Source organism: Filicampus tigris, chromosome 17 (assembly GCF_054856515.1).
Source record: "Filicampus tigris isolate MCC_2025a chromosome 17, RoL_Ftig_1.0, whole genome shotgun sequence".
In the NCBI taxonomy this organism is placed as follows: domain Eukaryota; kingdom Metazoa; phylum Chordata; class Actinopteri; order Syngnathiformes; family Syngnathidae; genus Filicampus; species Filicampus tigris.
This window is the reverse complement of record NC_141233.1, coordinates 10,982,469-10,999,741: the sequence shown is the minus strand read 5'-3', so window position 1 is coordinate 10,999,741 and position 17,273 is coordinate 10,982,469. Positions and strand designations below refer to the sequence as shown.

General features: G+C 37.9%; 1 protein-coding gene across 1 annotated transcript in view; it reads right to left on the bottom strand.

Annotated features, from left to right (window-relative positions):
* Window positions 1-732: 732 nt before the first annotated feature.
* The window catches only part of gabrb2b (gamma-aminobutyric acid type A receptor subunit beta2b), a 340,043-nt gene continuing 323,502 nt past the window's right edge, over window positions 733-17,273 (bottom strand). The window contains exons 11-15 of the mRNA XM_086057386.1: window positions 11,825-11,962; window positions 8,838-8,990; window positions 7,563-7,807; window positions 6,158-6,298; window positions 733-4,951 (exon numbers count right to left, since the gene is read on the bottom strand). Coding sequence (XP_085913512.1) covers window positions 4,601-4,951; window positions 6,158-6,298; window positions 7,563-7,807; window positions 8,838-8,990; window positions 11,825-11,962 — 1,028 coding nt within the window. The 3' untranslated portion in view covers window positions 733-4,600. The remainder of the gene's footprint in view (window positions 4,952-6,157; window positions 6,299-7,562; window positions 7,808-8,837; window positions 8,991-11,824; window positions 11,963-17,273) is intronic.

The window sequence follows — 17,273 nt, the reverse complement described above, 5'->3', positions numbered from 1 at the left end:
GTAGTGCTATCGTGACGCTTAGTAAAAACAAAATGAACCATGAAAAAAGATGAACCAGACTGTATGGCGTTATAAGAAAACTGTCTTTTAAAAGCATTAACCAAGTGCTTGGGGCTCAATGCTGTGGCAGTGATGATTGAAAATACTGATACTTTTCAGTCTGAAAGCAAGTATAAAGGTTGGAAATGGAGTCTCTCTAGTGAGCCACTAAAACAAATGGTCTTCGCTAGATTGTTTTATGTGAGTTAAAGCATATTATCAATGAACATATGTTTGAAATTAATGTGCTTCCTCTCTTGATTTTGATAGACTTGTTAGAGGATTTCTTTATTTTTACAGAACAGTGATTCTTCAAAAAAAAAAAGCCATCATTCCACTCTTATTTGTCTTGGAGACTGGGTAACCACACAAGTGGTTTTCCTCAGGTATATGTTCTTTGTCCACCCCAATAGTCAACTCAGTCATAGAAAGTAAGAGGCCATATCTGAGAGCAAATCTAAATCTCTTGTCTGCACCTGCCAACTAGAGTACCGTACTTAATCTCTGGAAATTTCTATTCATACGTTTGGATGTAAGCAATTCGATTTGTTTGCATATGGACGAGTCAACTGATAGGGAGCAAGTTATACATTTGATAATGTTAAATGATGAACTGTTAGAATTCAGAACATTCTGTCCACCTAGCCCATTGCTTGCCAATATTCCAAATAAAAGAAGAAACAATCACAGGTGTAGAACTGTATACAATATTTATTGATGATATCATTTCCATGGGTTTCCATTGTAAAGACAGACATTGGCTTTTACAGGGCGTATCTTTGAGAGGGGTACAGCTCAGAGTTCCCGGGAATGTTCTTGTGAGGGGCACATACGAAGATTTGTCGAGGTGGATGGTGTTGACAAGGTAAGAAGGATTGACGCCGCTCGGATTAAAAGTCCAGGGCAGCACGAGTCTAAGGCTTCTTCTGTGAGTGTGTGCAAAAGTACACTGTCACCAAGATGAGTCATTTAGGCTTTTAGCATGTCAGTATGTCCTTATCTTCCCCAGAGACTATTCCAAAACATTTTCACAAACCTCACCCTCACCCCACCATTTGCAAAGTACTCACAACCACAAAGAATCTCCGAACTTTATACAAGGGTAACTGAAAGGCTTTCAAGAGCATACATGTTCAGCTTTCAGAGCCCTAGAGGACAATATACATTATAGTCATTTTGTATAGTATAAATATGTGAAATTTGGATTTACAAGGTTTTGCCAAAGAGCAGTCTTTGCACTTTTTTTTTTACACAAGTATAAAAATATATGAAACAAAAAGGCCGTGAAGTACAAAGACATATTAAAGTGTGGAACGTATGAAGTAGACCTTACATGCCAGTTGCCAGTGTACTCTGAAAAAGAAAAATGGAAAAAAAATAATAATTGTTGGCAATACACACCTATGGCACACTCTCACTGTAAATATTCGTTGTTATCCTGCATATACTAACAATTACAAAGAAGTGCCAGGGACATATCGAGAATAAAATTATGAGGGTCGTAAAATGTTGAAAAATAAGTCATAAAATTCTGTCGGCACAATTTTCCAAGAAAGGTTTGCAGTATGATGAGAAAAAAAAAAATTAAAGAAATAAAAAACTTTACAAGAGTATTCCAGTAATCGTTTTTATGGAGTGAATTTCCAAATTCCCACTCAAACCTAAATTCCAGCACTTGCTATCTTTCTACAGACAGCCATATGTTAATAATATGTTATCATTACATACAGTATTTGTTCGTTCATAGTAGGAACAGAAAAAACATTTTCACCATCCCATTAAACCGTTCATTTTCCAAAATGGTGTCATTGTGTCAAAATATTGATGATTATATCCCTCCCGGTGTGGCTCTAATACTCGTAAATAAAAATGAGTACGTTTTAAGATAGATTTCTATATGTCAATGACAAAAAATATATTTTTTAATATTTATATAGTCAATGTCAGACAGCTACTGTGTACAGTAAAATAATGTTACATTAATAAAACAATAATATCCTACATAGGCATCGGAAACAAGTTGTCTCTGTGGCATTTCATGTGAAATAGTGATATTGTTAGTAGTGTACATTTTGCTGACCTGAAATGATTCAGTTTTCGGGCTACTCCATCTCATCACCCATTTGCGACTATTTGAAAAGTAGGTGTAAGTTAAGCTTTATTTCGGTGATCCTTGTTACAACTAACGGCTGTATGTGTACTGCAACCTTGCTGCAAAGGAACATCTACATTCATAATTACAAGTTCAATTTGGCAACAAAACAAACAAAACAAACCCACTAGAGCTGCTCAGTAAACAAAGCAACAGGAACAAAATGCGATCATGTGACATTGTAAAATATACTATGTACATTGTTTAACATCTGACGAGGCATTCTATTTATGTTACAGTATAAATGGTAGTGAAAATCTCATTTTGTTCTGTAGAAAGCTTATGTGTGCTTGTTTACAGTGGTTATATAATCTAATTGATTATTAACATTATATCTGATATTTACATACTAGAATGGATGTCAGGAGCATGATCTCAAATCAGATTTAGAATGATCTTCACTTGTATAAAACATGGATGATTATGCAATTCACGTCTTGATGTACTCGTAAAATAAACATTTATCAGAGAGAAAAGCATGGTCAAGATGTTTAGGGGGGTTTAAATGACAGACGAAAATAGCTCAATTTTTACGTGCCAACTGTCAATGACTTGAACAGCACAAAATAAGAATAAATAATCCCAATTGTTGAAATGTAAACACCAGCTTCAAGGCTTGTAGGTCAAAACTAAAAGTGGTGTCATTTGAAAATATGTGTTGAACTCCATCAGCCTCATTATGGGTGGTTCGCTCATGTACTGAAATTTCTGGCTCAGAATTTACTCCATAGAACTAAAATAGTTCTAAGTTATATTCAGATGCAAATGTGAGATTAAAATAATGAAGTGATTTATAGGCATGCAGTGCACTGTGGCTGTTTTCATAGACACCTGGAATATTGAGCGCTTGCCTTGAAATTCCATTAACGCGTACCATATACCATGTGGTTTTGCATGTAAATTTGATTTTTGAAATATATTCTAAAAATTTGCTTTGAGATTTGATACAATCTTATAAGATGTTGCCTACTATCACCTAAATTTTTGAAAAAAATAAACAACCACTATATTTTTCTAAATATTAAATACTTTTGTGGATATATGTGATATGATTTAAATAAAAAGTTGCTTAAAATACTTAAATGTTGTTGGTATGTAGTGTAAGTCAGTATTTTATAACCTTTACAAGCACCCGCATTAGGACAATGGTGCAGCCGTTATGGCTTTGAAGATCTTGTGTGCAAAATGTTTTATAAAATCAATTTTCTAATGATCCATCCATTTTCCAAACCGCTTATCCTCACAAGGAGCTGGAGCCCATCCCAGCTGACTTCGGGCGGTAGGCGGGTTACACCCTGAACTGATTGCCAACCAAACACAGGGCACATATAGACAAACAACCAGTCATGCTCACATTCACACCTAGGGACAATTTGGAGTATCCAATTAACCTAACATGCCACAACCTAACATTTTTTTGGAATGTGGGAGGAAACCGGAATACCCGGAGAAAACCCACGCAGGCACGGGAAGAACATGCAAACTCCACACAGGAAGGCCGGAGCCCAGATTCGAACTGACGACCTCTGCAATGCGAGGCGGACGTGCTAACCAGTCGTCCACCATTCCACCATGATCTAACTAGCTAAGTAACTAAGTAATATAAATAAATAAATGTACACTATCTGCTTTAAATTACAGTACAGTATATAGTTAATTCCGTGGTCTTACTGTGAATGATAAGATTTGGGAAGTAATCAGGTTTTTATGCACAATGAGGAAAAATGGTCAGCATAAAAAAAATGTAATTAGATAATGTTTGTGCTTTTATGCGCGTGTGCAAAAGTAGTTTCTTCACATAGTAGTGGTAAGATTATGAGGTTAGGTGCCATTACAGAAACATGATTTAATTGACACTTTTTTTTACAGTACTACCTAACGGGAAATAAACAGCTTCTTTTGATTATATTAGGGCACATATATAGCGTCCAGTGTACAGTAAATGTGTTATTAAATATTGATTAATATAAAATTATTAAAAATAAATAAATAAAATAAAATAAAATAATTTTACACATCTCTGATGACATACTTGTTTCACTAGTTTTAAACAATACAATTAATAAAACAATTTAAATTCAACAAATCCACTTCTACGGTATATAACTTTTGGCAATAACTGACGATACTGAAAATAATACAAAAAAATATGTACAGTATGTGAAAAAACAAATCACAATGTGTAATTAAAAAAAATACAATTACTTTAGAACAGGCACCTTTTATGTTTATCTTCCTTTTGTACGTTTTTTTTTTTTTTCATGTGTAGAGTAAGTCAGCAAATGTGATATTCAAAGATATGATGTATGCAGTCCTGGTTGATGTACGTCGGTCCAATTTGCGAGACACAAAAATAACACATAAATAAAATACAAAGGAGAGTTTAGCAAAATGTTGTTGTTTGCTGTCCTAATTGACATAATAAAGCCAGTAAACAATGTTGAAAAAGGAGAAGACAGTTGGGAAGATCATCCGTGACCACTTGTCTATGGAGTTTACATCAGTCAAGTCTGGAATGTTGATCTTGAGCTGCGACGTGCGCCTCCTTAGTCGACTCTTCTTCTGAGTCATGTGGCGCTCCAAAGTGTTTCGGCCAAAGTTGTGGCGGGCCAGCCCTGCTTTGCGGTACTGCAGGGTTGAACTGTCATATGTTAGCATGGTGTTCCGTGGGTCATTAAGACCCAAAGCCAGCTCTGAAATTCCCATGTCGTTCTTGATGTCTAAAGTACTGAGTAAGATGTTTTCATGTGGGTCCATCTGCTGAAGAGAAATGTCAACTTTGGTCATGGCCTATCTGTGAGTATAATGCAACACCCATCAAAGTCTTTGCCAAAGTCCCCTGGTATGATTGTATCAAACTTGATGGCCAATGGATTCAATTATTTTATTGTCGGAAAAGTTTCTAAAAGTTTCAAAAAAACAAAACAAAAAAAAAAACATCATGATGTTTATTCAATTAGAAGGGAAGTTTGCAATTTGTTTGCTTTACAATAATCGGGCAAAGGTCTAGCAAGAGCTATGTGGTGGCCACCACATCAAGGGAAAAATTTGGATACCTGTGACTGAATATAAATTAAAAGAATTGTTGTTCAAAAAACCGAACGTTTGATTCTTACAGTCAATCTAAATCATTACTTCATCATCACACCATAGCAAGCACATGACATGGCTGAGAAGTCATTATATATCTCACCATCCACAGTCATGGAATGAAATGCACATATATTGAACCTTGGTCATTTATAATACAAGCAGGAACCAAACTAAGTAAAAAGCAGCGCTTAGAGTTGTGAAGAATTAAGAGATTTTAGTGTCATTGCGTTTTTAGATATGATTTGAATGAATGACACGTCAATCACCGTATGCAAAACGATGTTGCAGGCTGTCTGTGACAATAGATCACTCTGATTGGCTATTAGTAAGCGAATGCAAATCAGTGCATAATATAGATGTAGACTATGAGATAAAAGCAGAGCAACAGCTCCAAACCAATACCATTTACTACAACATAGTGATGCAACCGATATAGAATCTGTGGCTAATGTCCGCTTGTTTACAGTGCTAATGCTAACTCAGTATTGCCATGATTGCTATTTCTTTAAGATGGATATACGTTCTCTATTACAATGTATCATGACTAAGAGCTTTAATAATCGCATGTCATCATGATTCACCATGTTTGAGAACCGTGCTCATGCATGTTAGTGGGGGACATGGCTTTGGTCAGAAACTTGAAGAGGAGTGAGTGAGGCTACATTCAGATCTTGCTATCAGTCTTAACGCTGAAAAGTGCCACTTTAATGTCCTACAAATTCCTATTCCTTTTTGCTGGAAGTGTGCAATGTTGGGAGTTTTTTTAAAATGATATTTACAGCCTCAAGTGGCTCATAAAATATCAATAACCTTGGCTTATAAAATAATAACTTTGAGTCAGTGCGGAAAATAAACTGCATCAGTTTGCGTCACCTTATTCTTTTGGTCGCCGAGTCCGATGGCAGCATCGTCCATAAAGATCGGTTCCCACATTGAGTCATGACCATCGAGATCCCTTTGTTTCATTCTTGCGTACAAAGTGTCATCTCGGCCAACGACATTGCCCACCAGCCACTGCAAGTGGACACAGTCACCATTGTTACTTAGCCAATTGAAGAGAACAATTTTTGCTTGTGTAGGTGGATATAAGTTGGCAACAACATAGGCAACAGTGTAGCTACACGACTAATACAAATCACTTCTGAGATGATTCTTATTGTATTCCTTGGCTTGATTTGACTTGATAAATATGTTGTTTTCCTCACATGCATATGTTGTAGCAGCTATTTTAGGTTAAGGTCTATAGGCCACAGAAAAATAGGAACAAAGGCAAGGCAGCCCCGGAAACTGAGAGGTCTGAAATATCATCGTTAAAATGATATTCCATTGCACTTTTCACAGTTCAAGTTCTAAGAGTTGCTCTAAGTAAACTCCAGGACAAATAAATCAACCCTGACTTTCATCAAGATGCTGAAATTTGACATCAGCAGTGCATACCACAGAGAGCAAATGTTGGTTTTAGATTTCGACTGGACTGCTGACATTCAAAATTTAGTTTGATAAAGCAAATAGCCCACTATCTTCTAATTATTGTCCAACATGTTGTTCTTTTTACATTCAGAGTTTGTTTGTTTGTTCCAACTTTCAACATCCTATTCCTGGTTTCTCAGGAATGCTGTTTATGCTACAAGGGAGGAGTTTAAAGAGATTTTTCTTCAGAAACCAGTTGGACTTAAAGCGGAAGTCAACCCCAACATGTTTTTTTCAAGAATATGTTCCCAGCAGGCCCACTAGTTGAAACACGGCATTCTGATTAATTTTGTGTTTGTGGATTATACATTAATCAGCAAAATGCACTAGTTTTTAGCCATCTGACATCTGAAAATGACATCACAACTGCTCACAACGACCAATCACGGCTGACCTGTTTTCTGAATCTGAGCCGTGATTGGTCGTTGTAGGCAGTTGTGAGGTCATTTTCAGTCGACAGAAGACAAAATGGCTGCCCACGGAGATGGCTAAAAACGAGTGGATTAGAACTTATTCCACAAACGCAATAATTATCAGAATGCCCTGTTTCAACTAGTGGGCTTGTATAGAACATATTCTTGACAAGAAAATGTTTGCGTTGACTTCTTCTTTAAAAAAGAATTCTTAGAAGCTTGTTGGACTAACTTTTAGTATGTCGGGAAATCTTGTTAAACCCAATATTTAGGTCCTTAGAGAGTTTAAAACGGTATTACAAAAATGTCTATGAAGACAGACTTTTGTACAGTATTAGAGAGTACACCTTTTTTAATTGACTGCATTGTACCGTGGTGAGGTCAGCTTGTCCTACCTTGTTTGGATCCATTCTCATCTTTTCATTGTTGGCTGTAGCCGTCTTCTCAGCGGCCCTCTTCTGACGCTGAGGGCCCCGCCCAAAGAAGATGTAGTTGACCAGTGCGTACTCCAGCAGTGCCAGAAACACAAAGACGAAGCAACCCATGAGGTACATGTCAATAGCTTTGACATAGGGGATTTTGGGAAGCGTTTCTCTTAGATGAGTGTTGATGGTAGTCATAGTCAGCACCGTGGTAATTCCTGGTGTAAAAAAACAACAACACATTTTTATCAAGAATTCTTTGGAAGATTTAGGAGAGTGTTAATGGTGCAATGGTAAATTTATTGCTGCAATAACTAATCCCTGTCTACGAATCGCCACATTTTTTTCTTTATTGATCTTGTCAGAGTCTGTGAAACTGAGTGGCTTACCCTTGTAGCTTTAAATCTTGCAATTGGAGGTAAGCAAAAATTACATTTTTAATTCAGACACCATTGGTCCTATTCATTTTATGAGAACTCCTGCTGAGAAATGATGTAGATGGTTTCAAAGGCTTCGGGGATGGTTACAAAATTGATGTTGCATTTAAATCCGCTTCCGGTCTTTAATTAATTCAGTGTGTTGGCAGCTTCTGGAACATTCTCAAAACTTGAGAGTACATCTGTTAACAATTACCTAATTATTATTCATCTGTCACAAAACTGATAATTGCCGAAAATAGGATCCAAGCTGAAAGAAAAAAAAAAGCATGCAAGTCCAATTTAAAGCCTAAAAACAAGGTCAGAAAAATGGTTTGTGAATCTTACATACATTTAGGGGTGACTAAACATTGCATCACCGAGCTGACCTGTTTCCATTATGAAGCATTACTTTTTTTCATTAAATCCTGTAAATGCCCCTGACCCCCACCTACCCCCCAAATCACTAAATGCAGCTCAGTCTTCAATCAGCAAAATTGCCTTGTCAACTAAATCGAGGGATGTGTAGAAGGATGGATGAAGGTAGATGGATGGTGTCGGGTCAAAAGAAGAGGGAGCTTGCCACAAACAATAGGCATAGGCATCAAAGAAACCTCCCCAAGCCACATTGTGATTTTCATAATGTCGTTCTGGAATAAATACTTTAAAATATGACTCTATTGAGTGGATTAGACGGTTGATTATTGGAGTTTTACCAAATTTCTGCGGAAAAGCCTGTAAACTCTCATCCTAAGTATGATTGACAATTTTTATTTGGCTTTCTTGTATTTTTGGGGGGAGTGATGCCGCCACAGAAGGCTACCTGACTTACCTAGAGCCACTCTGGCAGCAGAGGCGTCATAGTTGATCCAAAAGGAGACCCAAGAAAGAATGGTGATTAGGATTGAAGGCATGTATGTTTGCAGGATGAAGTATCCAATGTTTCTCTTCAGCTTAAAACTTAAGGACAGGCGGGGATAAGATCCTACAGAGTTAGAAAAGGGGCAAGGACAGAAACCCACGTTCAGTGTTTTATCGGAATTGGCAGGGAAATGCAGTGTTGAATATAAAGCACTTTTGGATGAGCCACTTGTCAAAACATTAAAAAGGGAAACAGTGACGGACGGTCAAGCAGCATTTGTTCAAGAGTATGCACAAACCACTAAATTCAAGTAGTGTCCTTCAAGTGGTACAATTTCAAATTTAACATAAAAATTGACTTTTAAAGGCATACAAACATCATAACATTGATGTAATCAGTGTAAATAAAAAAGTATTGTGATTGACCTTAGAGGTCTGTTGTTGTTTTTTGTGTGCATTTTTAATTTATTCTAATCCAAAACATAAGTACACCTAAGTACACCTTATCCAGATGAGAAGCAAAAATAAGACTTTGAGATGCACTATCCATTGCATGCTTTTGTGAAGGGGTGACTATAAACAAATTTCAACTGAATTTTAAAATGTCATACAAGAGCATCACACATTTACTTGAAAGTCACATAGACAGAAAAGGGCTGAAGGGACAAGATTTACACATGAAAACACTTAAGAGTCCGTCGGGCCATGGCGTACATCTGCTATTTCATTTAGTTAATTTAAGCATGAGCCACTGTGAGTGTCACTAAGGTTTAAGTTCATAGGATAAAGAAACACGGCAGGTTGAAAGTTACACAACAAAGCCCACCGGTATGCGTAATTCATTAGAGAAAATGACATTGGCTCTCCTTGGCCGTAAACTTGACACTTGTGTTGGATAAATGCCAAGCACATGCTGATGTTTGCATCTTTCAATGATCTCAGGGTCACTACTTCCTTTCTGCCATTGACATCATGCGAAAAGGGAATCCCCGTGCCTTCCGTATCAAGAGTCAATTTAAGTCACATTAGTAGGGCAACACTCGGGCAGGCAACTTTGGGTTACATTATTTGTACGGACACAACAGCTTTCAAACGTTGTGCATTCATACGTAAATAATTGAGATATGGTGAATTATTCCTCTTTTAGGTCGGGCAAGCCCCTTCATTCTTTACTCTGGCTAGTCCAAAAAGAACATGCAGCAGAACCACTGTTCCGCTTACACGTATGTTGCCTGCTTTCACGACCATCTCATGAATATGGAAGCATGGAAAACATTAATATTTCATTGTATAAGACAACAGTCTTTTTGTTTATTGCTTTTAAATAAGTCATGGAGTCTTACATCTCAAAGGGTAGTTCCTGATAGAAACTCAGTTTGAATGTTTTCATCTTTACAAGCCATAGTACAAGCAATTAGTAGAGATGGTATTTTCGCATCCATCCAAGTGCAAGCACTAAAGGGAATTTGCTTGCATGATAATGAATTAAACTGTTAAAAAGCTACATTAAAATCCCCATTTCAGAGCTGTTGTTACTTAATGAAACTAAAGTTCCTTGCTCGACCATTGGGCAAATTAATTAATTGATTGTTAGTTTTAAAGGGAAAGTCAAGGCAATGTCACATGACCAAACTCAAACAACTGGCGAGCCGTGATGGTCGCTACCTAAGCCCTGAGGCATTATGATGTCATTTTCAGTTGACAGAAAGTGGCTGTACAAGGCAAACTGGCCACCACGAGAGGGATAAAAACGGGTGGATTCATCTTAATCATCTTAATTCATATTCCACGAACGCAATATTAGAGTACTGTGTTTAGACTAGTGTGGGCGCATAGAACATATTTTTGCAAAGGAAAGTTTTGGCTTGAATACAGTATCTCTTTTTGAATGTTCTGTACGCTGTTTTTTCTGTCATTTCTTCCCATTTATCATTTATTTTTGACTGCTAACTTGTTGAGTTTGAATCAACAGCGCCTCTGCTGCTTGCACCCAAGCAGTGCACTTTGCATCAATTGCTTCAAAACTTTAATCAAATACCAATTTCCAGAGCTGGGCTTTTATTACAAATTGAGCGTCTGTCTTTCATCATCCATTAGCATCAAGGATACCCTTCCATCGTCTGTCATTCGCTTTTTTTTCCGGCGAGGAAAAAATAGTATCCATCTATAGGCCAATTCCGGCAATTCAGACTAAACTTTCACTAGCAACCCCCCGCCCCCGCTGAGTGATATTTGAAATGAAACGAAAGACTCAGCACAAATCTCACTCACTGCTGCATGGGAGCCCCTATGCTCCATGTCCAGCCGGACTATATGCGTCTCCTTCTAGGACCCTGAAGCTGCAAGCCTCGGACTCGGCCAATGGGAAACGGAAGCCTCTCTATCGGGATTGTGGTATTTTCCTCCTCATCTTGGTATGCCCAGCACAGGAGGGAGGGGCGGCGGACGTGAAGTCAGAATGAGGAAATACAGGCCCACTTGAACGCACACTACTGTCTTATGTCTCTCTATACACAAACAGCCTCACCGCAGCCATTGAAGCCTCATCACAAAAATAGACGACAGACGATTACTTGATCAGAAAGAGTGACTCACTGCGCCATGAAAACTGTTCACAGCCCTGGTGCATCACTCAAATCTGTCCCCCAAACAACTACAACTCACCATTTTTCCTTGCTGCGTTTGCCGTGACCATCGAAGCCCCGCCACGAAAAACAGACTAATGACGGACTACAGACGAATGACGGATTAAATAAAGTGGCTTCCGACTATGCTTAGTCCGTCTATTTTTAAATTTTACCCGTCATTCGTTAACCCTCAGCAAAATGGGTGTCCGTCTGTGATAGATAGACGGACCGGTCCGTCACATAAAAGGAATGCCCAGCTCTAACTATTTGATAGACTTTTACAGTGTATGCCGTCAATAGTATGCCCATTTGTGCGAGTCAGACTTCTCACCTGTCGAGAAGACGACGTTCTTTGAGATGAGCTTGTGATCCACAATGGAGAACTGTGGCAATTCAATCTTGTCCACGCCGGTCACAGCATTGTTGCCTCCTCGCCAGTAAAACTCAATGTCGTCTGTTGTGTAACCATCTGAGACGATATAAAAGAAACAAGAATGTTCTGTTAAGTACCAGACTGTGCAACAAAAGCCGCAGCGTATTATGCGTCATTGTGTTCCATTCCACGCTGTTGGAAAGTACCGGTAGCAAATATTGCACTTTCACAGTTTAAAGGTTCTAATTTCTTAGCATTCTAAACAAAAGGAGGAAGTAAGGAAGTATTTATTGTTGGGAACAATTTACTTGTCCTCTTAGATTATTTTGCACAGACTCAGTGCCAATGCAATAACCATATAGCATCCTAAAAATGCCACTAAAGTAGTTTTGATTATAACAGCATATTTACACAATTTTATTGCTGTGAGTGGCTGCCAAGTTTGAGGAAAAATAATCAGCTGATGTTAGCATTCTGAGCTCTTAGCTTGCTTTGTTTATCTTGCTAGGGACAATGTTATATTCACCAAGTTTATTTTGCATAGCTAATGAAGGTAACACCCTTTTTGTTAACCCAAATAATTATGTTGTGGTTTAACTAAGAATATTTTTTCCAAGCATTTTACTGTCTTCCCAGTCACAGTTTAAATGTTTATAAACAGCAGAGTAGGACATATTATTATACATCAACTATATTTGTACATGCTTTTTTTGTGGTTTCAAGCTAATTTGACTAAAATTGCTTTCAATCAACATGATTTTGGCTCACTCCAGCCAGAACGTATTCATACGCTGAATTGTCTCATTTGTTTTTTGTCAAGTTAAAGAATCTAGTAGCACTATTAGCTTTGCATGTGTTCACTGCTTTTAATCATTCACCTTTCACCGTCCTTGAATAAAAGCTGGTGCTAATGCCTTGATGCTACATTTTGACTCAATTATAGAAAAACCCGACCATCAATAATGAAGTAATGTTAAACATACAACATTACTTATGTATAGTAGCCAAGGAAACCCCTTTACTGTATACGGACTAAATCTATGAGTCAGCCTATTATGCCGTGTCCCAAGTGCAACTAAATTATTAACATTCGGAGAAAGAATGATTAAATAACCAAGCAAGGCATCCATTTTCATCTTTAGAAGCAAGTAGAATCCTTGAAAGGGACAAGAGTCCATTAATATTAATCCGAACCAAAATTATTCCCTATTTTGCTTTCATTTTGGCCAAATCAGCGGAGACATGGGCAGCAAAGTGGGCTTTGGATACAAGCAATAAATCATTGAGTAACATGCTACTCTAGTTACATCTGAGGACAATTGCTTCTTTAAAAAGCAAAGTAAAAACATTCTCGTTATACCATGCAAGTTGGTTCTTACATGATACATTGCATGCTGAGGGTGGTTTATTATTGAAACTGCAAAAATGACACGCAAGTCAGTTAAACCCTTTTATATACGCTCAGTCTCCAATGCAGTTTAACGGCCATTCAATTAACCCTCCTTCCACGAGGATTATACTGTAAGGTTCTCCACATTGAGAATAAGCAAGACTTGCAAAGCACTTTTTTTGTGATAAACAAATGAAGTTAGTTCGTATTACGGAAGCTTCTGGTGTGAATAATTATTTCATAACCCCCTTGAGGATCCGTCATACACTTTCTTCAAAATGAATATGTTTTTATTTTCATACAACAGATATAACAAGTTGACTGAAGGACATTTTTAACAAGACCAAAATCTTTCCACCTTGGCAGAGGTCCGCATTGGGCCTTTCTAGTGATGTTACTAGCACAAGGTCAGTCATCTCTTTGTCTACCTTTCTACCTCACCACAGTTCCCTCTATCTTGCCTGCTCTTCTTAATTAAATCTTGACTGACCTATTTAGTTGGGATGAATTATTAAACCTGACTCTTCATTGGCGGCTTTGAACACCCTCACACTCAGAGACATCGCTTGTTCTTTTTGATGAAAGCCCCACTCAGTGCTTGCTGCATTCAAGTGTACCCCCACAATGCATTTCCATTCCATGTGCAGTGCCGTTTTCAGTTCATCTACATCTCAAAAGTTATGAAGAGCAGTTAGTTGTATCAGTGTGTCCCAGGCTAAAATCTGGATGCTCCATTTTCACATGCCTGCAAATTGTCCAATTTAGTCAGATCGGAATTAAATTAGAGATGAGAAGGTAAGCGCATACTCAAAGAAATCACAGTTCCACAGCAACTACTTACTTAATCCATTAAGGACCGGAGCACATAACCACGTTTGTACCACTGAAGCCGGGAGCGCTGTTGCGTGTTTTTCCCTTTAAAGCCGGGTGAGCGTATACATCATTTTCTGTTTTTAATCCAATTTTCTGTCTCTTAGCCAATGAAATGCATCAGAATATACACGTGACGGTGTCGTGAGTTGTCAGAGGACATCCGGAATTTTTTCGAGGAGAAATGGCGGCACAGTCGATCGCGGGAGCTCTGATACAAGTCACGGCAGTGATAGACGACATGCTCGCTGACTTAAAAGCCGTGAAACCATCCAAATGTGATGTATGGTTAAGATATATGGTCGTAGACAGTAATGATTTCAATGTCTTTGTAGGAGAATACAGGATGGTAATTACGACATGATTTTTTAAAATAAAAAATAGTGCTTCACTTGCGTCTTCGATTGAAAAGGTAAAGATTAATAAACTCAGGCCTCTGTGAAAGTGACATGTCTGACGTAAATTATCAAATTATTTTGGAATTATGTATCTATCTGCTACAGGGGATGAGATATTAATTATTTTGTAGGTGGTGAAAATGTTAGGTTTTCAAGGGTGACTCAAAAGACGACCGTAGGTTTTAGAGAGATGCCTCTAGGGGCTCCAGGCTTTAATGGGTTAACTTGTCTAACCTCTACAAATGTACAGTACTTCTTTATGTAACTTTTTTTTCTTGTTGAATGTTTTTGATAAGTATCCCAATTGAAATTCTCTCCTGAAAGTATAAGTGAATGCTGAGAAATGCGTATGATTAGGCAGCATACTTAAAGTGACTGAGACAGTGTTCCTCTATTTCTGGGGGAACCTGCCACAAATTGCAATACGTGCAAGTGCAACTGAAAGAAAAATGTTTATAATCCACAACAAGGCTGCGAGGCCTTTCTTTTATATTAGAGAGAGCTATGGCCAGTATAAATGAAGCTACACCCCTCACTTCAACATAGCTCATTGGCACCAAGATAGCGCCAAAGAAATACTTTTACATTAAACAGTAAATATGTGAATATTTCACAAATATGAATAAATCTGATATAATAATGGTGGTGCCGGTTATGCATGTGGTCATCTTTTATTGTGAAATCTTTTATTATGATATTCCCTGCTTTCCACCAATTTGAATGTCACATTGGTATTCTACCACCATGTTAAAGTACAAGGGGGAGAATACAGATATTCAGTCATTAAGTGTGCATTAGGAACATCAGTTAATATCTGACTCGATGCACACTTTTTCAAAGTGCACAGTGACAGATAATAATAAAATTTATTGTGATATGTATTTGTTCCCATAAGTAGTTAAAAGTGGGATGAATATAAAACTCACCCATTTGAAACAATCCAAATATTTTGTTCTTTCAACCATTGCAAAATAGCTTTAAAATGTGTTGTATTCAGCAGCATTTCAGCAATTTGCATGATATCAAGAGAGCGAGTCAGTCGTACAAATTACAACAATAGGCAAATAGGAAAGGAACTCCATTAAGCCTAATTGGTAGCGATATTAACGTGTCCCATCTGGGAAAAAATGAGTATTTCATGGCAGCACAAAAGGTCTGTGAGTCTGAGAGCGCCGGCGGGCCGAAATTAAATGAAATTTTTGGTGATTCCATCTGTGGAGATAACAATACAAGAGAAGAGCTATTTAACTGGGACTGTGGCATATCTCCCTGTCTGCATCTGACTGCAGGCTTTTTATCTGCTCAATAAAATGATGTCTCCGTTGATTTCTTTTAACGGTCAAAGAAGGATGTTGCCATGAGATAATATACCGGCGTCTGATGTATAGGCTATAAAACATTTTTTTCAAGGGAAGTACAGTAAGTCAACATTTTCTTTTAGTTCTTTCAGTTTTCATACAGACATCCAAAAAAACAATGAAATCAAAGCATATTGTGAAGTTGATTTGTGTCGCGTGTGTGCCTCACACTTTTTAATGCAACTGTAACGCACATACAAATAAAACAAAGCTTTGCAAAAACAAAATGACGAAAGCAAAACATATTGGCATGAGTAATTTGTTAGATTTTGTAGGCATATGTTTTCCCAGTATTATGGTTGGATTCTCAATTGTATGTTGACAGGCATTCAACTTTAGCCTACTCCTCTAACATATCAAAAACTGCAAATGGCCTTTAGTTTTCTTTCATCCCTCAATACTCAATACCACTCTCTTGGCACACTGTGCCATTACTATTCCTCAATACTTGGAAACATTCTTGCGGAAGTTCAAAGTCAAATCAATAGACGGGAATGTGATGTATAAATTGGGTTTCAAATGGTCCTTCATGCCTGGCTGCAAGCTTTGGACTCTCTGAGACATCAATTTACCAGAAGTGAATGCACCCGTCACAAGTGAAAACCGAGATGTTTAATAAACAGACGGTTTGCATTTCAGCTCAATGCATATGAAAACATGCATGACCACACATGCCAGCAAAATATAGCACCTGCACAACTAACTGCTTTCTTGTTGCCCTCCCTCTGTGAGCTGAAGTGGCTCAACTTGGAGATTCTGTTTTGAGTCCGCACAGTTCAAAGTGACTTTAAAGTAAATTCTGGCATCCAATTAAACATGTCTCTCATATTTCTGCAGTGCACCGAAAGGCTGGAGCTGGCTGCATGCCTGGGCAGCGATGGAACATCTAAAGATAAGAAAATAAATAAGTAAGGCATAGATAGCACTAGAGCGAGTGGCTCCGTCCATATGATGTAGGTCGTTGGTGCAGAAAATATAACGATCACTTGGCAGAAAAACCTTAATGAAATGATATTCTAATTTTGACGGTAGAGCCATTTTTCGCTCGACAGAAAAAAATGTGTATGTGTATTTCACAACAGTTTCAATGACCGTAAGTTTGTCAGCATTTGTGAATCAGCTTTTACTGTCAGTGCATTTTACATTTTAAATTCCCCACTGCACTGACGAGACCTCTGCAGTCACACATGGGCTCGAGCTAATCAAAAAGACAAAGTGTATTTTCTGGCGTTAAACGGATGAGTGACCGCGCAGTGTTCATAATTTATTAAAAAAGGTCCACAGCTGCTGTACTCGCGGAGTCAGTGTGACATCCTTTAACAGGAAACACATTCATGTTGTAGTTAGGGCACCTGAACAACACCGCATAGTGGCGTGTCACGCCACAGTGA